Source organism: Alexandromys fortis, unplaced genomic scaffold (assembly GCF_014885135.2).
Source record: "Alexandromys fortis isolate MF-2015 unplaced genomic scaffold, M_Fortis_MF-2015_v1.1 scaffold_134, whole genome shotgun sequence".
Classification (NCBI taxonomy): domain Eukaryota; kingdom Metazoa; phylum Chordata; class Mammalia; order Rodentia; family Cricetidae; genus Alexandromys; species Alexandromys fortis.
The window spans coordinates 224,030-249,211 of NW_026068007.1; the positions used below are offsets into that span (position 1 = coordinate 224,030).

Below are 25,182 nucleotides of genomic sequence, written 5' to 3' on the forward strand. Positions count from 1 at the left end.
GAAACTATGTTAATTATAACACTGTTTGGCCAATAACTTAGTCATATTTCTAGCTAGCTCTTACATCCTAAATTAACCCGTTTCTATTAACCTGTGTGTCACCATGAGGCTGTGTCCTACCTGTAAGTTTCTGGCGTCTTTCTTCTTGGGCAGATACATGATGTCTCCTGACTCTGCCTTCTTTCTCCCTGCATTCATTTTAGTTTTCCCCACCTAGTTCTATTCCACCCTGCCATAGGTCAAAGCAGCTTTTTTATTTAACCAATGGCAATAAAATATATTCACAGCATACAGGGGGCATCCCATATCAGTCTCTTTGGCTTCATGACTCATGTATCTCTCCTTTCTATCTTCCTATTTCTGCATATGGTGATTATTCTAATACTTTCATATTTATTTTCACTTTTCACATTTTACTCTTTGTGCAAGATGAGCATTTAGCCTCCAAGTAACTTTTCACCTTAACTAGTCATGTCAAACACTGTTAAAATATTCAGTTATGTCTAAAAGGACAGACTATTGGTTCTACGATGTCAAAGAGAAGTATTTTAGTGAGGAAAAAACTCCTGAATTTTCATAGTGCACTGCCACTGAATTGCTCTATAAGGAGATTAATAAGGCTTGGAGATGTGTATTTTAAAGGCTAACAACGTTAACAGCGGCTTTATTTAGCAACAGTATTAAAACAGTGCACTAGACAGCTTTGCATGTTGGTATCTTATCCCCGAGCAAGTTTGGTGGTTTTAAAACCCTTGTCAACTAGAGCCTTCATCACCAAACATTTCAGAGGAGAGGGGGTGAAAGTTTATCCCTACTTGAATAAATGTGCCAAAGACAAGTAGTTCTGAGAGTCACAGATTTGCATGGAAACCCTCACCAGGGATAAACAGTAGTTGGCTCAGCATGCGAGACGGATGGACTGTGTTTTAAGATAATTGGAGACTGTCTTTTATGCGTTCTCTTTGGTTTAGTTTTGATTTCACATAATTTCATTTGTTGCTATCTCTTAATTTTTCTCAGAATATTCTAAAGAACATAAAACACTTCTGAGGATGGCATTACTACTTGTGAAATTGCCTTATTCTTTGGTGTCATCCGATGCAGTTTTTCTTGTCAGTCTTGAAGAAGTGTCTTAGAACAGGCTATTATGTTTTAGCAACTCAACACAGTGGGGATTCTCAAAGTTCCTGCTTGGTAAATTTGAATACAATGTAGCCAAGTCCTGCAGATGGCTATCTTAAGGTTTCCCTCCCTCCCTCCAGCCTTTTCTTATTTGCCTCCACAGATATGAAATCTTCAAGAACCATCTTTTTGGCTTTTCCTCATGCTTTTAATTGTTCCTACCTGTATAAGATTTTCACTCGTAACTCGGTAGGAATCTTGGTTTAAGCCATTCATTCCCTCTGCAGCTGCAGTCAGACGTGGTCAAGCTAAACATGTTCTTTTGTTTACTGAGCACGTGAGGTTGCTAACACTTTTTTCTTGCATTTCTTTCTGCAAAGGTGCTGAGACGTGAGCTGAAGGAGAAAGAACATTCTGTGCTGAACGCTGTAGACCAAGCTCGAGTTTTTCTGGCTGATCAGCCCATAGAGGCCCCCGAAGAACCACGAAAAAACCTGCAATCAAAAACAGGTCAGATTGGTTTTTTCCTATGTCATAAGAAATCCATGTTTTAGGGGAAAAAAAAAACCAAAACAATAACAACAACAACAAAACAAAACAAAAAACAAACAAGGAGAATTTTCTTTGATGTAAAAATAACTACCTGTTGCATCTGGATATTTAGCTTGAAATTGAAACAGGGATTTCTTTACTAGGAAATAGCAGTTCTTCACATAATAAATTTAAGAGAAAATTTCTGATGTATCTTAGGACCACCGTATCTTTATTAATAAAAGCAATCTGGTGTAATAAAAAGAAAGCAACCATGTAGAGCTGGAGACACAGCTCAGCGGTCAAGAGCACTGTGTGCTTTACCAGAGGACCTGGGTTCAATTTTCAGCACCCACATGGTAGCTCACAACCCTCTGTAACTCCAGTTCCAGGGATTTTGATGTCGTATTCTGGCCTCCAAGGACACCAGTTTGCAGACATACATGCAGGCAAAATACCCATACCCAAATAAAAGTAAATAAATCTTTTTACATGTGTGGTTCAAAGTGTTTTTCCATCATTCCCTTTCCATAGGAAAAACGTCTGTGCAGAGTGGCTCACTGTGTCTATCACTGTGGGTCACAAGCAGTTATCGCTTATAGGGGGGGGCACAGTGGGAGCCCTTCCTGCAGTGAAGCTGGGATTATATACATGTAGCTTACCCCAAACACACACAAACACACACACAGTGCATTCATTGTGTTTTTCACTGCTGCCTTTTATTTTCTGCCCACTTTCTGTGGAATCCGCCTGCTGGAATCCCAAGTCAGTTGAAGTCTCACCTCTTGTCAAACTAAATCCCTCAAGGCTATCGTTCCTGGTTTTTGTTTTTTTTTTTGTTTTGAAGACAAAGTTCTTCTGAGGGTGATTGACCCTTTTCTTCACTGGGCTCTATCTACATCTGTGGGTCCCACTGACTTGATTCGAAATTATTAGGGAAATAATTTCCATCTGTATTAAGCACGTACACATTTTCTCTTACCAGTGTTGCAGATAATCTGCCGAGGGGCAGCTGTTTCCCCAGCCTTTGTATGACATTCAGTGTTTTAAGTAATCTAGACATGATAAGGAAGGCGGTGCTTCTGCGTAGACTATATGCAAATACAATGCCATTTCATCTGAGAGACTTCAACCTCCACTGTGCTTTGGCACTTGTGAAGTGTCCAGGGACTGGTGTCCTGCTAATAGGAGCTGAATGTTCCCTGTTGCACATGTATTGTTTACACACCCACCCAGAGCATGCACATGTGTGTGCAAGGCCCACACACTGCTGTTAAATCCAGGTTCTCAGCCTTGTATGTATGGCCTTAGGATAGTTATAGGCGGTGGTGGCTGCTTGTTTGCTTGCTCACTCTCTATCTTGAGTTGGAGGGTATCTCTCACTGTACAGCCTCAGTTGCCCTAGAACTCACTCTGTAGACCACACTGCCTTGGAATTCACAAAGATCCACCTGTGTCAGCCTCTGGAGTGCTGGAGTGAAGGACTTGCACCACCGTGTCACACTGCAATCCCTGCTTTCAGGAGCAGTTGCCCCACTGTATTTTTCTATGTGCAACACATGCTGTTGTCCGTGCATTATCCGCCTTTCTGTTCTGAACGATGAGCGACTCTCAGAGACTCTGACCCTGTTCCTGTCCTGGTAGCACTTCCTCACCCATGTGCCATTGCACACCGAGATGTTCTCGGGTCTTGCGTGACATTTAAGATCGGTGTGATCAAAGCTTTCTTTATTCTTAAAGCCTGTTCAAGTTTTCTTCTTACTGTTGTCACGGTTCTTGTTCATGCAGTCACAAAAATCCTTGAGTCATCGTGGAACCGTATCGTCGTGGTTATTCTGCATGCTCTTACTCTGTCTGTTTCTTTAAAAATCCTTTGCTGAAGCTGGTCTAGAGAATTCTGCTGTCCTTTAGATAGAGTGTTTGAATGGCTAAGACCTGCAGAGGTGAACCAGTCAGAAACCTAGGGTTCCTGAGGGAAATTACCTGCTTGGGTCCCAGCCTCACCATCCAATTGCTATTGTAGGTTTTGCTTTTTTTTCAGATGCTAAAGTTCCATGTATTGCCCTAGGTGGAGTGTTCCCATGTAGTGGGATGTTTTCCTCTTTTGACTTTTTGAGGGACCCACCACTCAACTCCCAAATAAATTCTTAACTTAAATTATCCTATCTACCTTTTTCCTTCTGGGCTTTTTCCTTTTCTTACTTCTGTATATCTTACTTTCACCCTTTACTCCATGGCTGGCTGTGTGGCTGTGTGGCTGTGCGGCTGTGTGACTGGCCCCTAGAATCCTCTCTCCTCTTTTCTTGCTCCTTCCCCTTCCTCATTTCTCCTGTTTATACTCTCTGCCTGACAGCCCTGCCTAACCTTGCCCGTGCCTCGCTATGGGCCTTTCAGCTCTTTATTAGGACCATCAGGTATTTCAGACAGGTAAAGAATTGCAGCTTCACAGAATTAAACAAATGCAGCATAAACAAAAGTAACACACCATAAAATAATATTCCCCAACGTTCTCATTTTACTGACTTTATCCTATGCAATGCCTTTATGCATGAGCACTGGGTTAAGTTCATAAAGGACGCTATTTAAGGTGTGAGATAAAGCTGTGTTTGTTATTCTGCCTTTACCTACAGTCTCCTCCAGGAATATGTTTGTGAGATGAACAGTTCATAGTCATTTACTACCAAATTTAAAGCAAAGAAAAGGAACCGAATTATAGAGAATTCCTTGCAAGAATTCATCTCCTCAGAACTTGCTTTTTTTTCAAATCTTGAGTACCTAAAGCAGAACTGATTACCGCTGAGTGTAGGGATGGGTGGTGGATTATTGATTTTTTTTCCCAGATGAAATGAAACCAGACACCAACTACTTAAGACAAATGACCAGTGTTTATGGAGTTTCTGCCCTAAGGTGATCAAAAGCCTCCTGCTGCCTGTCTCTACTTCCCCTACAATTCTTGTACCTTGCCTTAGCAGTTCTGTCCTCTGGGTTGTTTAGCCCAGAGCTCTCTTAATCTTCCTGGACTTCTTTGTTTTCCATCACCCAAATCCATTCCATCAGCAAGTCCCATCCTCGCTACATTGAAGCTACACCAGAACCCCTTACCACTGCATCTTACTCCAGCCCCACCACCTCTCGCTTCGATTAACAACTATCCTTTAGGCTTGGCTCCCTCCCCTGTCCTCCTTTTAACACATTTCCTTCCCAGCTGCCTGGCTAAGCTACTGAAAAGTGAGTCATGTGACTCCGCTGCTCAGCTTGACTTCTTAGGTTGGCTCACTGCTGGCTGGTTCTGTTGTCATCTCCAGCCTGGTTTCCCTGTAGCTCCCATTCTGGCCCTTATTCCGCTCTACTGACTGTGTTGCTGTTTCTTGAGCAGCCAGAGCTGCTCCACTCTTTAAACCTTTGTGTGTCTCCTTCCTTTTCCTGGACCATTCCTGCCCCTCATCTAGTCTAGATCGCTGTGCTTGCTGCTGCCACCACTACCTGCCCCCTAGGCCCCTCATCTCCTCCCTGCCCCTCCCTCCTTCTCCCTTTCCTCTTCCACTTGGGTCTTTATCCACAAGTCTTGTCCTTAGTTAGTCCTTCCCTAGTATCCTCTGCTACAAAGTCTCTCCTCTTTACTTCCTTTTCTATATTCCCTAGTGTTTGCTGCCCAACATGTTCTGTGTTTGCTCTGTTTGTCACATGCACTTTCAGGCCTTCCCTCCTTACCCTGAGGAGTATAAACTCCGTGAAGACGGGACTTTTTCTATTACTGAGTACTTTAAAAAGGGTGTGTGTGTGTGTGTGTGTGTGTGTGAATAATTGAGGGGGGGACACAAATCAACATGGAATGTCATCCTCGATCATTTTCTACCTTATATTTTTAGAATTTCCCACTAAAAATGATGCTCGCCTATAGGCTAGCCTGGCTAGCCGGCAAAGTCGGGGTCTCCAGTCTTCACTCCCACAAGCATACGCACAGACCCATGCCCAGCTTTTTGACCTGGGTCGGTGCTGGCATCTGAACTCAGTCCCTCCCTCCCTGTTTCCATAGCACACACCTTCCCCACAATCCATCTTTTTCACCGATGTATTTTGTAGTACCTGGCAGTGCTGGGTACCTCTCACCTAGTTATTGAATGAAGGAATGTGTCGGCAGACCAACTGTGAGGATGAAAGACCGCCCCCCTCCCCCAAGCTACGTTTCCTAAGAAGGATTTAGGTTAGTTGGAGATAGGAGCTAACTAACACAAAGAGGTCAGAAAACAAACAAGCGCCACTACCCCCACTACCACGTGTACAGGCCCAGGTGTGTCGTGCGCCATAAAGGACAGAGTCATTGAGGGTCAGAGCAGAGACAGTTGTCCCTAAGCAGACCCTTGAAACGAGGCAGGAGGTGAGCAGATTAGAGGACAAGGGACAACCATGATGCAGACAGCAGCCTGAGCAGAATGCGAGCAGAGTGTGCTGGGAGGTAGCTGTCTGTCTTTGAGGGTTGAAGGCTTATGCCTGAAGAAGATGAAGGGGTGTGTGTGTGTGTGTGTGTGTGTGTGTGTGTGTGTGTGTGTTGACTCGGATATTGGGGGACCTGGAAAATTGGACAGAATTTGTTACTTCCTACAGTGGGGAAAAGATATTACAGTTTCTTATGTTTAAACCTAAGAGAAAGGTAGTTCGCGTGGCCTCGTGATACGAAAGCCTCGCACTGGGCTGCTTTTCCTGAGTCCTTGCCTCCCCAGGACTTGGCAGAAATGTGAGGGAGGATGTTGACAGGGAGATGCTTTGGTAGCCCGTATGGACAACTTCCGGTCGTGAAAGCTTCCCGCTGCTGTTGGCACTCCTCGGTAGTCAGCCCTTTAAAAGTTTAAAAGATACTCCTGGCACTTCTTCCCTTGCTGTTAGCCTCACATATTGCTCAGGCCCAGTTTTCAAACACCACATCTGGGGGCTGCCAAAAGAAAGAGGTTCCATACCAGTTTAACTTCATGCGTTTTTCCACTTTGGTCCAGTCTGGTTCGGGATGGTGAGCAACCAGTTCCCACCCCTCTCCTCCCTTCTTATTATGTTCTCTAATGGGAGCTGATTTTCCCCGCTGTTAAAAGGAGATGGAGGAAAATTATCCCTAATAGCTTTTAGACTTTTGTTGTTTACTGTGACTTACGCACAGCTGCTTCGGAGGCAGGGGCTATTTGAGCATTAGCCATCCTGTGCGATACTAAAGTACTCAGCGTTGGGCGCATTAGTGCTAGCCGAAGCCGTATTATGGTTTTTCAGTTCCAGTTAATAAGCCATTTTTGAATATGCTCTGTGTATTGTGCCCTGGGGTACAAAGATAGATCCATCTCTTCTTAATTCGGGAAAATACTTTTCTCCATCATTTTTCTCTCAGATGTCTTTTTCTCCTGCAAGCCCCATTCCCCTCATTTTCTCAATTCTATTAATAATTACAGTGCTCAGTGCATTTTTGAATATTTGAAAAGCAATACGTCCCTGCATTACCTTGTGTGGGTGTGTGTGCGTGCATGCGTGTGCAGAGGTCGGAGGTTAACCTCGGGTATCTTCTTTAGTTGCCCTTTACCTCTTTTTGAGATGGGGTCTCTCTCTCTCTCTTACACAGCTCTAGATTCACCTGTGCTGTCTGGAGAGAGAGCCCCAGGTATTCATAGGTCTCTGCCTCCCTGTCACTGGGATTACCAGGCATGTGACATCACACATGTGTAGTGGAGTTTGTTGTCCCACTACACGGCTCCCAAATAATTTGCACAGAGACTTATTATTAATTAGAAATGCTTGGCTTATAGCTTAGACTTGTTCCTAATTAGCTCTTACAACTTAGGTTAACCTGTTATCCGCCCTCTGCCATATCGAGAGTTCACCCTTCTTCCCAGCATCCTCTTAGTCTGGCTCTTCTGCCTAATCGTATTCTATCTAGCTATAGGCCAGTCAGCTTCTTCATCAGACTACTCACGGTGACATATATTCACACATCATAAAGGAATACCACCTACACCTGGCTCTTTCAATGTGACTTCTGGGGATTGCGCTCAAGTCATTATGCTTTTACAGAACACACTTTTCTTACTGAGCCACCTCTCTCTCTCCAGTAGCCAGATGATCTGCCTAGAGCCCCGAGTTAGCATTTGTTTAGAATGGTATCAGGGCTTCTCTTCTCCTACTGTGGAAGGATGAGTAGAGACTTGGCCTCAGCTTTTCTGTCTGACCTGACCCTGTCTCTTGCCTCACTCTCTTCCATGCTTGATGTCCACCAGACACCAGACGTAGCTTTTTGCCACTAGCCTACCTTATCTTAACTGCTAAGCTTGGTCTTTCTACCCATCATCCCTCTACTCTGTTTCCCAGCTCTTTCCTGATATACTGGCACAGGACCTTGTTCTACCAAGCCCTAAAGCAGTCTCAGCCCATTCCTAGTGACGTCCTGAATACATTGCTGCTGATTTCTTTCGCGATCCCCTGGCATCCTGTTGGTTAGTCTAACCGCGCTACCAATGTTGGGTCAGAAGTATAGTTCTTTCTTGTTGCCTCGGTGACTTCCCGTTTATTGAGGATCAAAATGTGCAAGCGGCTTGTGCATCTACAGAAGCTGCAATCAGGGCCCGTCCTGATCCCACTCTGTCCGGCACTTCTTTCCAGTCCCAGGCTCACACCTTAGACATGTTGTACATGCTTGAGCTCCGCGTCCTGTGAATTGTGAACAAGGAACAAAGTAGAAGTGGCAAGGCAGGGGGCAAGGTTGACAGGAATGACCACACCCATCTGACAACAATGAGGAGAAAGGCAGCAGTGAAGATCATAGGTAAGACCTGTAAAATAAACTGAGCCAGAGTCATCAATCAAGCTTTTATAGTCAAGGAAATCTGAAGCTATGAATTGCAATTTATATTTGAAGGCAGAGTAGGAATCCATTGGAAAAAGGTAAAAGAAATCGTATTGTATTTTAATAAATTTCCCTCCAAAATTGAGAACCATAAAGAAATTGAGTTAAATGGGTACCATGTAATTATCTGGAAAACTCAGCTACCAGGGCAAGCTATTCTGTTTAGAAATGGTTCAAGTAAATGATTTTTAATGGAATTAAAGTTACATTAATAATTGTGGGAAATTTAGAAAGCTTTATGTTCATCCTCTTGTTTGAACAATGTGGTATTAATGTCATTTAATGAATCATATCAGCATATTTTTTCCTTTTAATGAAAATTGCTTTTAGTTGATTATTATCACCCACTTTCTAATGGAATATAAATTTCTTATCATTTGTATTTTTCTTTTTCACGTTTTAAACTTTTTGTATTCATTCTTTGAACCGTTTGAATTTGTTAGACAGGTTATATGGTACCATTTTTCATTAAAAACATATATAAGGGCCAAGAGCATCTAGCGATGCTGACCAAGGTCATTGGCGTAATGAAGGGAAGATGCAGGACCAGCATTAAGCTTGAGCTTATTGGCCTTTCTTCACCCCTGGGTTTTCACTGGCTCTTGGCCCATCACTGTAATTTCATCTCCTCCATCTCTGCCCATGCGGAACCCTCTGGCCACTGACCTCCTCACTCCTTCTTGACTCTCAGTGTCAAGAACCTCTTAGCCTTGCACACATATTTCTTGGTTCTTCTTTGTGCTGCCAAGTTCCCCTTGCAGTGCTCAGACCTGCATCTGAATTCCCCATGCTGGGTCAAGGATCTGTGCACTTGGGACCCTCAGCCACAGACAATGTCATCCCTCCCCACCCCCACCCCTCTGCTCCATTCTCTAGAGATAGCCAGAGAAGAACATGGCATTTTCCCAACTGTTCAGCACCATCAGTAATATTAATTGCAAATATATTATGAAATAGTATGTTATTTTGTTCATTAATTTCCCCACAAATCAGCTTTGAAAATAATTCCAGTTAAAGCCTTCCTGTAACTGTGGCTACCATTTTATGCTCTTCCGAGAATCACTTTTGTTTTATCATAGGCTCTTCAACGTTGCCTCATTTAAATGATATTTCTCAAGTAGTCATAGAAAAATACAGTTCTTAATGTAATGTGTTTACCTGTTATAGTTGTATGTTGTGTGTGTGTTATTGCTATACATGTGTAATTAGTTGTATGTGACTGGCCCTGAGGTCAGTGGTTAATAATTATCTTTTCAGATCAGTGATTCCTCCTTGGTTCTTGATGACTGGTTATGTGCATTAGCAGGTATTTGTTTTATCTCAGAGTATGTTGTATTCTTTGAAATACTAAATGTTCCATAAAGTTTCAGGACACCAAATAGCAGCAGTGTTTCTCTCTTATGGGGACTCAAACATATTATGATATGATATTTTGATATGGTGATTGAAAATGGGAAGGCCCAGCTCACTGTGGATGGTTCCACCCTTGGGCTGGTGGACCTGGGAGCTCTAAGAAAGTGGGTTGAACAAACCATGAGGCTCAAGCAAGTAAGCAGCGTTCCTCCATGGCCCCTGTATCAGCTCTTGCTTCCAGGTCTCTACCCTGTTTGAGCTCTGTGCCCTGACTTCCCTCAGCAGTGAAGTGTGACCTTACTGTTGTAAGCTGAAATGGAGCCTTATGGGCACAGTGTTTTATCACAGCAGTAGAAACCCTAAGACAAACAGATGTGACAATGGAGCACACCGCTGGGCTTGCTGGGATGTGCTGAAGGGTGCTTGTCCTTTGGCAAACTATAAACAGATTTCAAAAGTGAAATCACATGTTAATTCTATACCAGTCCATTTTATACCAGCCATGATAAACTTGTGCCGGTAAAATTTTACAATCATTAAATGAACGGCAATGTGAAATTATATAGTTTAATAGAAGGCCCTTTTGTATGACTTCTCCAAGGAACTTAGGGTTCCATTATTTCCTCGTAACTAATAAAATGGGGCCAAATTACACGTTGCCTAACAGAAATAATTATGCTATTAAAACTAGCAGGTGGACTTTCCTCCTCGAGGCCTTTTTTAATTTGTTTTCCTAATAACAGATTTATCAGTTCATATCCCTTCATTGTAAATGATAGACCCTCCTGCTTCCAACAGGCTTCTATGCTTCCTCTCTCCTGGACCAAACTGGCCCCATAACTGGGAGGGAGTAGGGCAAGGGGCACAGCTGGCAGTAGCTGCTGGAATGCCACCCAAGAGCCTGTCCCTCCTGGCTTCTTTTCTGTCTCTCCACAAGTTTTTATTTTCTTAGCTTTGCTCTCTCAAGGGAGGGATGGCCTGCCTCTCTTTAGATCTGTACCCTCGAGGAAAGTACTCTCCTGATCCGGGTTGAGTCACAGGACTGAGGTTTTCCAAAGTTGACAGGCTCCCATTACAAGCATGCTGTGAACAGAGGAGTAGCTGCCCAGACAGCATGGGCAGCCGAGAGATGCTGCGTAGACCCTCACACGGAGCCAGTACTTCTCAGATGTCAACACCGGGCCAGGCACCGTGCTTTTAGTTCTTCTGACAACGGTCTGCACTAGCAGTGTTTTCTACTCCCCATTTCACAGATAGGGAAGTTGAGGATGGGCAGTTCACAAGTCTGTGTCAGTTATGAGCCAGGATTTGTGTAACTGAACTTGGTGCTTTCTACCTCTGGAGTTTTTATCTCCTTCTTTACTCCTTAGTATTTTCATATATCCAGTAGAAATAAGGTTTCTTTTTCCTTGAGGAAACGTAGAGCAAAATTAAGTGCATATAGCTGCTTCTTTGTACCCACAGTTACATCTCCTGTGCTGAAATAACACACTGCTTAATAACCAGTTCACTGATTCCCTGTTACTGTGGGAGAAGGTGTGTAGGCAGTATTAGAATTTGTCTTTGTAATTTTCACATAAAAAGTTGAAATATAAGTAATTGCTTTCAGGCCTGTGGAGCACAGCAATAACTTAATTAGCTTCCCAAGTCCAAATTAGATGGGTAAAATTGTAATGCATCAAAGGGCACAGAAAAATATGTTACTTTCTGCTCCAGTGTTCCAGACTGCAGAGCAATAGCCAGCTCCTCACAAAATTAACGTTCTGTAATATCTATATGGATGTGGTGGAGCAGCCTTGAACTGAGGAAGCCCCTGGATTGGGAAGAAAATTTTTAAAAAGCAAAATATTTTTTTCATGATCACGAATATCATTGCAATGAACTTCCATTTGAGAATTGAGGTAATATTTTCATAAAATCCATTTAAATAAGCAATGCAGCGTTCTAGACGTGAGGACAGAAGTTAGTGTGACGGACAGCAACGCTTTTAATGAATTGCTTGCCATCTGCTACTTTCCCCAGTCAGTGTTGTGACCATCAATAAAACACATTTGCCTCATAAAATAATATAGGATCCGTTTACAGGGACGTATTTTATGGGGATCTACATCTGGGATGTTATTTTCTGGTTTTAGCGGAAAGGGCAGGAAAGCGCTATAGCCCTTGAGTACGGTGTGATACTTTTGTTATTGTTGTTTCTCAGTTGAGAGCTGGGAACTTCCAAGGTGTTGCTGTGTTTTAGAAGATGCAATGCCAACCAAGGCATAGATGTCCCTCTTCAGTTAAACTCGCTGCTTATGTTAGCAGGGTATAAACTAAAAGCATCCTTCTTTCATAAGAATTGCTAAGCTTTGGTAGAAAGCTCCTGAAATTTGACTTACCCATCACTACCAGCTGTGTGTGGCTGGGAAACAGCTCCAGGTGTGGGGAGATATAGACAGTAACGTGGCAAGAAAGATGTGGTTCCTGTCCTTGGATTGTATGTGTGTTTCTCTGTGTGTGTGTGTGTGCGCGCGCGCGCACGCGTGTGTGCGCGTGTGTGCGCGCGTGCACACACATGCGTGCTCATGCATATACATTTATGGTGTGTGTGTAAGAGAGACAGAGGGGGAGAGAGACAGAGAGAAAGAGAGAGATATTGTGGGTAGGCACGAGTGAGAGTATGCCCATGACTGTAGAGGGCAGAGACAGCATTAGGTGTTTTTTTCAATGGCTCCTTCAACTTAATCTTTGAGAAAGTCTGACCACTGAACCTGGAGTTAACTGTTGGATCGACTCTCTGGCTACTGAGCTGGGATTGGATGTTCCAGTCCCCACCTCCCCAGCTCTGGGATTACGTAATACAGCTACACTCAATGTTCTGTGTGGGTGGTGAAGATTCAAGCTCAGGTTTTCATGGTTTCGTGGCAAGCATTAATGCCTGAACCATCTCCCCAGCTCCTATCTGTTGTTTTGTTTAGTTTTTAAAGAAGGGAAAGAGAGTAGACTACGAGAATATCCTTTTCTTTTGGTTGTTCAGTCAAAACTGTACCAAGTGAGCTATCGATTCCTTTAACAATACTTACGAAATGCTCACATGTGCCTGGTGATACCAGAGGTACTGGGAATCCACCAGAGAGCATGGTGGAGGTCCTTGTCCTGCAGACACTGATGCTCTCAGTATCTCCTCTCCATGTTCGGCGCCATCCCCTGGCACCAGTGTCACATCCGGTGTGACAAGGAATACATTATAAAAGTCTTGTCAGCACGAGGACATCAGGGAGTCCCCTGCTACAGAAAGTCAGGAGTTGGCTTTCTGGTCGCTAGCACAGACCTCACTTGCCTGTTTAGGTTCTTCTGTCCCTCCTGTTCCTTCCTTGGGCATTGCTGTGATTAGTGTCTTCCTGCCTCAGCCTCAGCTCAGTACTGCCTTTGCTTACTGGAGTTCACTCTGCAGGAATCAGAAGTGGCCCTCAGCGAGTAAGATCCCCTGGCCCTCAGGGTGGTCTGTGCACCTGTTTTTTTCCCCAGGCCCCTCCCACTTAGTTCCTTGCATTTTGTGATTTTGGAAGGTATTCCCTACCTTTCTTTTCTTGGCCATGTTTATTTTCATTTATTTCTATTTTTCCTCTTTTCATCTCATTCCGTGTCTTTTTTTTTTGTTTGTTTCTAGATTTACCATACCACCTTGAGCCTGTCCCCATTGAAAGATGTGGTTTACGCATGGAGTGGGTTGACCAAGTCTCAGTAGCCTCTACTTACCGTCCTTCTAATTTACTAGATGAGCATAATTAGAAGTATTAATCAGCCGAGAGCACTTGATAGTCCCGTGATCTGGTTCATAATGAGCTGTTGTCATCAGTCATCTCCCAGACTGGGGTGCCAGCGGGGTCTTCTTAACCACCGTTGGAACAAATTAGCTTGATTTTAATTATTTCATCGGGATATTTGGGGATGAGAATAAAATCGTCTCCATTATTTTAATCAGAAACACCTTTTGTTTATGAAGAGAGTGGAGGGACAGTAAAGAGAGAAAAACACAGAGATACTGAAAGTGTGAGCGTCAGTAGGCAAACACAGCCCGCCACCACTGCCAGCATCCCGAGGAGCGCTGCCCTTTTGGTACCTCTACCGGGATAACGCTAGATTCTTTTTTGTTGCTGTTGTTTTCATATGGACGTTTACTTGTGTAACAAGTATAAACAACTTTTAGGTGTACATAATAAAATTATGGCATTACTTGATATCCTATAAATAATCATATAAGGACATGAGACAACCAGTGGAGTCACAGAACTCATAACTCATTTCAAGAAAACTACCGTGGTTTTTGATATGCTATTTCTAGAAACTGTTCTTTTTTGTTGTTGTTGTTGTTAAAAAATTTATTTATTGTTTTAAACAATGTTTTCTCATTTTACATACTAATTCCAGTTACCACTCCCTCCCTTCCTCTGCTGTCCCCCACCTTCCCCCAACCCCATGCCCCATCAGAGAGGGTAAGGCTTCCCATGGGAAGTCAACAAAGTCTGGGAAATCACTTTGAGGCCAGACTGAGACAATCCCCCCATATCTAGGCTCAACAAGATATCCCTCCATAGAGAATGAACTCCAAAAAGCCAGCTCATGCACTAGGGATGAATCTGGGTCTCACTGTCAGTCGCCCCACAGACTGCCCAAGCCACACAACTGTCACCCACACTCAGAGGGCCTAGTGTGGTCCTATGCAGGTTCCCCTACTGTCAGTATGGAGTCAGTGAGATCCCACTAGCTCAGGTCAGCTGTTTCTGTGGGTTTCCCCATCATGGTCTTGACCCCTTTGCTTATATTATCATTCCTGCCTCTCTTCAGCTGAACTTTGGGAGCTCAGCCCAGTGATTAGCCATGGATTTCTGCATCTGCTTCCATCAGTTGCTGGGTGAAGGTCTTATGATAACAATTAATGTAGTCATCAATCTGATTACACGGTACCAGTTCAGGTACCCTCTCTGCTATTCCTTAGGGTCTTAAAGCTAGACTCTTAAGTGCGCCACAGAAAAGAATTCCAGCATGATGCAGCATAAGGCAAAGTGTATTAGCTGACATTATTAACTATTTAGAAAGACATGTAGGAAGAGGACAGAATTTATCTAAAATGTGAGTGTAGGCTTAAGAGTCATATTCAGGCATCTTTAACACACACACACACACACACACACACACCTGTCAATGATGTAATTTGTAACACAACAAGGTTTAAAAATTAAGCCAAACTTAAAATTGAAGTAAAATTTATTACCTGGCTTACTTTCTTCTCTTCCTTAAAGAATTTCCTTTTGTAAAAGAAATTACAAAGTGGTTTTACTATGTACATATTAGGTTTGGGCAGGAGATATTAGTGTTAGTACATTGAAATTCAAGGTTAGAGACATTCTGGTCCATAGTAAGCATAGTTCATTGTTTGTTAGTGGTTTTTAACATTTTTGTTTGAGATACCTTTTGTAGAACCTACATTATCTCTGTAGGCAACTTTGATTTTATCAGTTGGGTTGAAGTTGCTTGAATCTCAGCTATGCAAGTAGGAAAGACAAGTCAGATCCCAGAGTGAAACATTTTTCTTACATCCTCCATCCTCTTAATCTAACCCCTCTTCCCATTATGTCTCAGAAGCACCAAAAGAGAGTGAGTACGTCTTTTACTCTTGATCTCTAGAGGCTTAGTCAACTGGGTTGATATAGAAAATCTCTAGAGGCATCCAGACCTCCTAGACTTAGAACTAGAAACTTTGTTGTAAAGCTACTGTGTGCCACTGTGCATGTGTGCATGAGTATGTGTGTGTGTATACACATGTGCATGTGTGTGTGTTTGTAGTTAGAAATTGAGCTTCCAACAAATAACAGCAGCATCTTGCATGACATATCTGTTTCATGTTAGAACTGATGTGCTGTCTTGTAATATTTTTAAGAACAAATTGTGTATCAGTAAAAATTCTACTTGACATCTTTTTCTTTGCCCTTTCAAATTAACTTTTCATGCTTTAATGAAATGTATTGTACTGCAAATACATGTAAAAAAACACATGGGACAAATTGGATACATGGAATGACAGACCATACATTAAATGACCTTTTAGGGTTTTTGTTTGAATAAATAACTTTATATGGGTGTAGAAAGGAGGGGAGAAAATGAAGTGGGCTTTTTTTTGGGCAGAGGATAGCCTCAAAATCACAGAGGTTCACTTGCCTCTGCCTCCAGCATGCTTGGGTAAAGGAATGCACTACCACCCCACAGAAGTGGACATTTTTAAATATTTAGTGTTGTTTTCAATTAAACTATTAGTTAGTTAGTTTGTTTGAGACAGGGTTTCTCCCAGTGTTGTTTTTTTTTTTTTAAAAAAAAAAGTAATGTCAAGAATTGTGTTCGCTGCAAGTCAATTCAGTAAACATATATTGGGGTAGACTGGTCACTAGCTGACTTCTCAATTCTCAACCACAGTGGAAAGAAACATTCATGACATAAAGGTTTAGGATCAGTAGTAATAAGAGAAGTTAAGTCAATGGAGTACAGACCTAAACAAAGAACTCTCAAGAGAGGAATCTAAAATGACTAAAAGATGCTTAAGAAAATGCTCAACATCCTTAGAGATGATGCAAACATCCTCAGAGAAATGCAGATCAAAAGAACTCTGAGATTCCATCTTAGACCTGTAAGAATGGCCAAGATCAAAAACACTGATGACAACTTATGCTGGAGAGGATGTGGGGTAAAGAGAACACACCTGCATTGCTGGTGGGAGTGCAAGCTGGTACAATCCCTTTGGATATCAGTGTGATGATTTCTCAGAAAATTAGGAAACAACTTTCCTCAAGACCCAGCAATACCACTTTTGGGTATATGTCCAAAGGAGGCTCAATCGTACACAAAGACATGTTCTCAATTATGTTCATAGTAGCATTGTTCGTTATAGCCAGAACCTGGAAACAACCTAAATGCCCCTCGACTGGAGAATGGATAAGGAAAATGTGGTCCATTTATACAATGGAGTACTACACAGCAGAAAAAAATAATGATATATTGAAATTTGTAGGCAAATGGTTGGAGCTAGAAAACATCATTTTGAGTGAGGTAACCCAGACCCAGAAAGATAATTATCACATTACTCACTCATAAGTGTTTTTTAAACCTAAAGCAAAGTAAACCAGCCTACAAATCACAATCCCAGAGAACCTAGACAACAACGAGGACTCTAAGAGAGACATACATGGATCTAGAAAGTAGAAAAAGTAGAAAAAGACAAGATCTTCTGAGTAAATTGGGAGCATGGGGACCTTGGAAAAGGGTTGAAGGGGAAGGGAGAGTCAGGGAGGGGAGCAGAGAAAAAATGTAGAGCTCAATAAAAATCAATAAAAAAATGAAGTTGAGTCAGTACTTTAAAGAAAAAAATAGGATAACCTTAGGAAATCTTCCTTAATAATAAAACTAGGATGATTCCAATAAATGTCTATCTTTATTTTATAAAAGAAATGTTTATTCTCAAAATAAATATTTTCATAAGCACACAAAGGCAGAATGTCTGCCATTTTTAAAATAAACATTGAGATTAAAGTCTTTTCCTGTATAAGAGGAAAGGATTCCATGGAGTTTACGCTTGACAAGACAGGGATGAAGAAATCACGTTGCATACCCGGTACTCAAGCAACACGTATGCGCAAGAAGGGCGTGGCGCTGGTGCCTAAACCTGGTCCTGGCTTCTAGCCTAGGTGGTCTTTCCTCCCTGAGGTCTTCCGTCCTGTGGTATAAAAGAGCCCATTGAACAGCCATGCAATTCATGACCACACTTGAAGAAATAAAGAAAATACTTACTGATCTTTTCTCTCGCCCTCTCTCTGGAGCCCAGGTTGGCCTTAAACTTCAAAGATAGAGATTACAGTCATGTGTCACCTTTTACTTTTTCCTAAAATCTGTGCCACAGTATAGACCTTATTATTTAAAACAATAACAATGCAAAATATTCATAATGAGTGATAGGTTATAGAATCAAATTAATCAAGACATATAAATAATACACTTTGAATATAATTCCACCTTCAAACTTTAGGCGGTTCCATCTCACGGCCTGAAAGGAGGGGCCTGCGAACGGAAAGGGTGAAGATATATGCACAGGTACACAAAGACACCAAGGGGGAAAGGCGAGGGACATGGGAAGAGTTCTTCTGGCCTCAGAATTGCAGGCAAATATATTTGGCCTTTTCCTACTGTTTCCCTCTCTGGCATCAACCTCCGGTACCGCTTCTCAAATGCAAACTAGAATTCCCTCTTATCACTGAGCTCCCAAACTGCCTAGATTTAGTGGCCATGTTCTACATGGGATCCACACATCTGCCTGCCAGAGGGGAAACGTGTCTTCAGCTGCAGGACCAGAGCTTCGCTGTGTGTATTCCATGAGGCTATGCATGCTCTACTGGCAGGATAGTGAACACACTGGGGCAGTGTGGGCATCTGTCCAGGGATCTCCACCTGATGGGCTAGGACAGCACACTCCAGTGTGGGTCTCTGACGTCAGCTTCTAGAAAGTTCAGTTTTAACCCACTCTTAGCAGGACTTCTCATACAAAATCAGGCTATGACTGGTCCAGATGCTTTTCCACGCAGGGCTTCAGAATTTACCACAGAAGAACATGTATTCATAGTCATTGATTTTCAGAAGGGAGGCTTTTGTTTTTATAATGAATGTAGTCATTTTCTTCTAATTCTTTTCTACCTCTTTGAAGTTTTCTTTCTTTCTTTCTTTCTTTCTTTCTTTCTTTCTTTCTTTCTTTCTTTCTTTCTTTCTTTGTTTCTTTCTTTCTTCTTTTACTGTTTTATCTCCTCAAATTGCCCTAACCTGATATTTCACATGTTACTTTATTTTACATACCCTGCACATGTGGAAAGCTTTGTTTTCATTGTGTCTGTTATTCTTGGCCTACAACAGCTACGAAGGCTACTGCAGTCCAATATGCTTGTGTTCTGACTTAAAAGTGCTGAGCAGGCACAGGGCTTCTGTGGTAAGCAGATGGTTTTGGGGAGCTGCTTGAGTGGTATTATATGATAAACCAACAAAGGACGCTCAAACAGAGCAACTACACCTCTGTCCTGGGATAATAAAGCTGTGGGTGCCTCCTTGTCATGTGTTTTCTAATGGTTGGCTTAGAAACAATTTTTACTTTATCCAAGGGAAACCATTGTGGGAAAGCTGTCCTTTCTGGAACAGCTTGTTCTCTCGTGTTCTCTCTCTCCCTCTCTCCCTCTCTCTCTCTCTCTCTCTCCCTCTCTCCCTCTCTCTCCCTCTCTCTCCCTCTCTCTCCCTCTCTCTCCTTCTCCCTTTCCCTCCCTCCCTCCCTCCCTCCCATCATCGCTCCCTCCCTGTCTCATTCTATAATAGCCATAGAAACACAAATGCTTAAAATACATTCTTTGAAAAGCCTTAGTAACTTATTAACCAGCCCAGGTGTAACCCTTGTAAAAGTTACCCCATCTCTCCTGAGGTTGCTGGGAGTGAGATTTTCATCTCACACATAACACTTTTATATTTATGTAAAAATAAAATATAGGTGTTATATTTAGCATTTTACAGGTGTCTTGAAGGTATAAGGATTTATATGAGGGTTGCCTTCTTAATGGCATTCTGAAAATTCTCTGCCCCCAGAGTCTAGCAGTTCTGAGGTGTTAGTTGTACCATTAGGCTCTCTTTCTAGGCTTCTTGGCTTACTACCCTGACTGTTTGAATTTCACTTATTATATTTTTGTTGGTGGGAGTCATCTAGTCCGGTATATTTGGGATCTCCACCATTTTGATGCTTTCTTCCCTTCTTACCCTCAGCTTACTTACCGAGCAGTCATTTGACAGCCCAGCCCAAATGTGGCACTGGTTTGCAGTTGCTGGACTTGTTGTAGGTTATTTGGTTGCAGTCTAAGTTTCAGTGATTTAAACTCTTCTGGAAAATTAGACAAACATACATAATCTGTCCCCTTTCGATTGACTTTTGGATCACACTTAGAGGGCAGATAGGTAGGCAGATTTGTGATAAGGATGAATGTTAAGGACCAGACCTGCTTGCTTTGGTTCGTTTTAGGACAAAGTTTATCTTATGGCCACGTTAAGGAAACTTTATTTTCCCAAGGAAACATTTTGAGGCAAAGTAGAAATGTAGTTCATACTAAAAGGTGGGATGTTAATGCAGATAAAGACCGTGATGAGTCACCTTAAATCACTTAGAGTGACCAGTGATGGGATACTATAGCCGGAGGCTTTTCTGCTTCCCACCCGGTCTCGCAGCTGCTTATAAAATAATCACTCAGAGGCTATATATTAATAGTAATCGTTTAGCTGATGGCTCAGGCTTATGACTGGCTACCTCTACTTATAAATCATCCCATTTCTATTAATCTGCATATCTCCACATGGCCTGTGACTTACCGTAGATGCCCTGACATCTTTCTCCTCCTGTGGCTGCTGGCATTTCTCTCAACTCTGCCTTTTTTCAGTTTGGCCTTCCAGCCTCATGCCGTTCTGCCTGGCTACTGGACAATCAGCTTTACTCATCAACCAATAAAAACAACACATATTAGCAGCTTACAGAAGGACGTCCCACATCAGGTGACTGCATCTCTGCAGCCATCCTGTTCCAAGCATTTGATACAGTATTCTGTACCTTGTGAGACCATTCACATTTTGTTGTAACAGGAACTTTGTGTCCAATGAGCTTGCAATCCTAAGCTCATATCAGGACTCTATCCATATTCCATACAGGCTGAGCTGTGATACTTGGGAGGTCAGAGCAAATAAATGTGTTTTTGATTTCTGATATTTATCTCTGGCTTAGGATGAGTTTATCTGTAGCCCTACCTTAAGTCCAGGAGTATCTGTTTGCACACCTGTCTGATATCAAAATGCTTTCTGCCATGACTGTGTGGTTTTGACCTGTATCTCTGTTTCTGGAGGTAGTCCAGAAGTTGCACTCAAACCAGCTAGATAGGGAAGAGGGGATCCCCACGTTTGTGGGTGGTTTAGTCCCAGGTATTCTGTGCCCACATACCTGGTTGCCCTGCTTTGCAAGTTGCAATGTCAGCGGGATTCTGTTGTCCTCATTTGTTTCTGGCCCTGGGCGTTGGGTCTGACATTGGTCTTTGTATTTTTTTCTTTCATTCCTGGATTGTCACTCTTCCAACCAGCCTTGCCTTGTGCCTGCCCCTTCTGTTGGAAAGGCTTGGTTTATTTCTTCAACTCACACCGTCCTCTTGACTCTGTCAAGGATGGTCCTTGTGATTGTGCAGTCTTCTAGGTGAAATGTGGATAAACACTCTGTTCGTGTAGCTCTGATCTTCAGAAAATGTCTCAAACTCAAGGATGATGAAGTCTTTCAGATGCCATATGCCTTGAGTTTGTTCTTTAGAGAAATACGATATATTCATCTTATATTCTGAGAGTTTTTCTCCATAACTTATAGCTATTCTCTGCTAATTATGCTTCTAATTTTTCTTGAGAACAATGAAGTGAAAAACTGTCTTTGAATTTTTGCATAAGTAAATTTATGGGAAAGGAAAAGTGTTTTCTTTCTGGAGTTATCTTGATACATTTCAAGGCTTCCAAGTGTCAAAGTATTAGAGTTCAGAAGTCACCATGAACCATTAACCATTTTCTTCCTCTCTTGACAGTTTAGATGTGTTTAGAGTGTCTAAACTATGCCTTACTGGTAAAGAGTAATTTTTTTTTCCTTCTTTGACCCTTATAACTCAGCCTCTATTTACCCTTAGAGACCCTTTTAAAGGTGAGATTCATACTTGGATATGAAGAATGAATGGCTAACACACTAAACATTGAAATTGCGCCTTCTATGTTTTTAATCACAGAGTTGACTCCTGAAGAGAGAGCCCAAAAGATCGCCAAGGCTATGCGCAAGCAGTCTTCTGAAGTCAAAGAGAAGTGGGAGAGTCTAAACGCCGTGACGAGCAACTGGCAGAAGCAAGTGGGAAAGGCGTTAGAGAAACTCCGAGACCTGCAGGGAGCCATGGATGACCTGGACGCGGACATGAAGGAGGCTGAGGCTGTGCGGAATGGCTGGAAGCCCGTGGGAGACCTGCTCATAGACTCGCTGCAGGATCACATAGATAAAACCATGGTCAGCACCACTGCCTTTGACCAAGACTATTTAAGGAATGTTTTGCTGTGGCATAGAGCACAAATAATGAGGCCCACATACAGAAATCATTATAAGGGATTCTAATAAAGCTGACACCACTTCAGCTCCCCACCCAAGTCAGGAATCTTGGCAGATGTTTTCCATATGTGACATTCCCCCAGAAAACATTAAGGTGCCTTTTATAATAATTCAGCTTGTTTAAACATTGTTAAAATTCCACTTGAGTATCCCTAAATAGTGTAGATTAGGTTTACCTATTTAAAACAAAACAAACAAGACCTCCCCCAACTTCTAAACTTCACTTGGTTTCACAATATGCTTTCCAATTTGTTTTCTTTATTTTCTATTCATTTGTTAAAGAAATGGAGTGTTTTTTTTTTTTAATTATTCCCATAGCCTAGATTTAACAGAATCATACCCATGTGGCACAGCCTCCAGGTCCTGTCTCCTAGACACTGGTGGTTGGATTTAGAGGTTTAATAAAAAAACAAACTGCTTTCACAGGAATTCTCATCTATAATTTCTATCTTATTGTCTGAGTAAATGAAAAATGAATTTAGTTATAAATTTCTTTTATAATCAGAATTACCCAAGGTTAAGGATATTAGTTGTATGGTGTAAATCTAGTTTGGTTGTTCGTATTCTACAGCATCTTCAGGGAGAAAAAGTAATGAAATTTAGGCAGTAAAAAACACACATTACAACTTGAGAGTATAGCAAGGTTTGTATAGTCATGAGTCATGCCAGAGGATGAGCCACGAGAAACTCAAAAGGGATGAGTTTAATGCTATCTATCATGCATGGAATTTTTATTGCAAAAGGTACACATCTTTTGTTCACAGACACTAGGTAACATCCTTCCTTTACATGAATGTGGCTGAGTAGAAAGACAAGCTCTAGGAAGTTAATTTAATACTTGAGCCAGTGACATAAGTATTCTGTACAGACATAGGAGTAGCAATGACTAGCATTCATGGAGGCTTATTATTGCTTGCCAAGAACTGTTCTTCGTCATTTCATGTGGATGTCTCTTTCAGTCCTCACGTCATCCCAACAAGGTGGGTATTATTTCATGAAAACAAAACTGAAAATATTGCTCAATCCCACATAGCTAGGGAAGAGGTAAAGTGCTTGTAATTTTTTTTTCTTATATGTTCTATTCTTGCACTGTAGAGACCTCTTTGATTCTAATGGTGCTAAACACAACCTTGACCAAGCCTTTGAATTTTAACCCTCTAAATTTTAAACACTTTTAAAACTTCAAACGTTAAAGTTTATATTTAAAGCAGGTGTTACAAAGAATATTAGTGTTTGCCATTTTTGACGGATGTTTTTCTGGCTACTCAGTGAATTAATTAGGCCTCTCCAAAACCCATAGCATCCTAAAATGCTTTCCGCTGGGTACACACTAATTTAAAATAGTCCAAGAAAAACATACGCATTAGTTTATCAGTGCAGCTTTTTCCAAAGCTGAATATTTCTTATATTGTTTCCTATTTATGTTAGGTAGTGTGTATTGTATTTGAGGCCTTGTAGATTCTGGGCAAATGCAGTACCGTTCAGCTGTAGGCAGACCTTTTTTACTTTTCATTTTGAGTTGAGATCCTGCTAGGGTGTCTGGGCTAGCCTCAAACTCACTCAGTAGCCCCAATAGACCTTCGTCCTGCAGCCTTCCTTCCTCAACCTTCCAATTACCTGGGATTACAGACCTTTGGTACCACGCCTGGCTTAATTAATTTTAAACAATGAAAAATCTTTTAATGCTTTACAATATGCAGATAGTATCAAAAAACGATAACAAAATACTTCTAGATTTGAGTGGGATTTTACCCATTTGAATTTGAAAGTATTACTTTTAAAGTTGGGATGATTCCTGTTGACAAAAATAAAAATTTATAGCCGAAGGGGGAAAAAATCCAACAGTTTGGTAATTGTTAGTCTTATTTAATTAAAGGAATCTCTGTCCTCTCCAGTCATATCCTTTTGTTCTTAATCTACTTAAGTGGGAAGAAGAAAAAAACAATTAATAGTTTAATGGGAAGAAATAAATTGGATTAAAATACTTTTAGATCTTAGGAAGTAAAGGATTAAAAATTGAGTCTCACTAAATGACATAAATTCAACATCTATGATATTTTGCATGTACACTATATATCCCATATTATACTGACAACACATGGGGAGGTAAAACTCAGTAGGAAACCTTAAATATTAGTGAACTTGTCAAAGCAGTGCTGGAGGATAAGATCTCCAGGAATAATGAGATAACTTCAGTTGCTAAAGTTATCTTTAATAATGCCGTTTTCTGTGCCTCTACCTTCTAGTCCCAGACGCCTGTGAGACGCACACCTGCTAACAGCCTAACGAACACCTTTGATAGTGGCAGATGTTTCTGTTTTTATAGCAACGAGGGCCATGTAGACTCTTATTCTCTTATAGGAAAAGCACAGTCAGAACATGATAAATGACTCCTTTATACAGGAACACATGGCAGTTCTGAAGCCATTTATAACTCCATTTATTTCAAGTCCCTTAATTTGGAAAGTCTTAAAAGGCAAAAGATAAACTTCCTTGATAGAAAGGTTCCCTGTTGCCATAAAACAGCTCACCATAAAGTGAAAACAAAGCCCAGAAGACTTTGCCTGTCAGACCACTTTCAATGTTTCCACCTATGGCTTGTAATAGGAAAAAAAAGAAAAAAAGGGGGATCTTTACACAGTAAAAAATTAAGCTTATTGTTCCTTAAGATAAAAAAAAAATGAACAAAAGCCCACCTGACTTGAAGGGAGGACGTCATACTAAAACTCCTTTATTATCTGTTGAAATAAAACTGGGTATTATTTTAAAATTATAAAACTATTAAATAGCATGTTAATCTTAATCTTTAATACCTCGAGACTAAAAGGATGTAGATTTTAAAACCTGGATCCAGTTTTTGGGTCTTTGCAGGTAACCATGGAAGAGAGTATTATATTACTCTATCGAGCTGAAAGCGTTGGTTAAGAACCCTAGAGACACTTGAATTCTGGCATTTGTGCCCCGCTGTCTCTGAGGGAATCTGGATTTCTTCGGAGTCCATGTGGAAATGCTCCCAGTCCTGCCCTAACACACACTACACTCTGTCCCCATCTGTGTTCATTGTTAATTCTTTGCACCCGCC

The 25,182-nt window shown here is 41.6% G+C and overlaps 1 protein-coding gene across 5 annotated transcripts in view; it reads left to right on the forward strand.

Moving 5' to 3' along the window:
- LOC126513311 (utrophin) overlaps positions 1-25,182 on the forward strand; it is a 346,673-nt gene that overhangs the window by 219,640 nt on the left and 101,851 nt on the right. For all 5 annotated transcript variants that reach the window (XM_050161608.1, XM_050161610.1, XM_050161611.1 and 2 more), the window contains 2 exons: positions 1,503-1,632; positions 21,733-22,001. In XM_050161608.1, the coding sequence (XP_050017565.1) occupies positions 1,503-1,632; positions 21,733-22,001 (399 nt within the window). The remainder of the gene's footprint in view (positions 1-1,502; positions 1,633-21,732; positions 22,002-25,182) is intronic.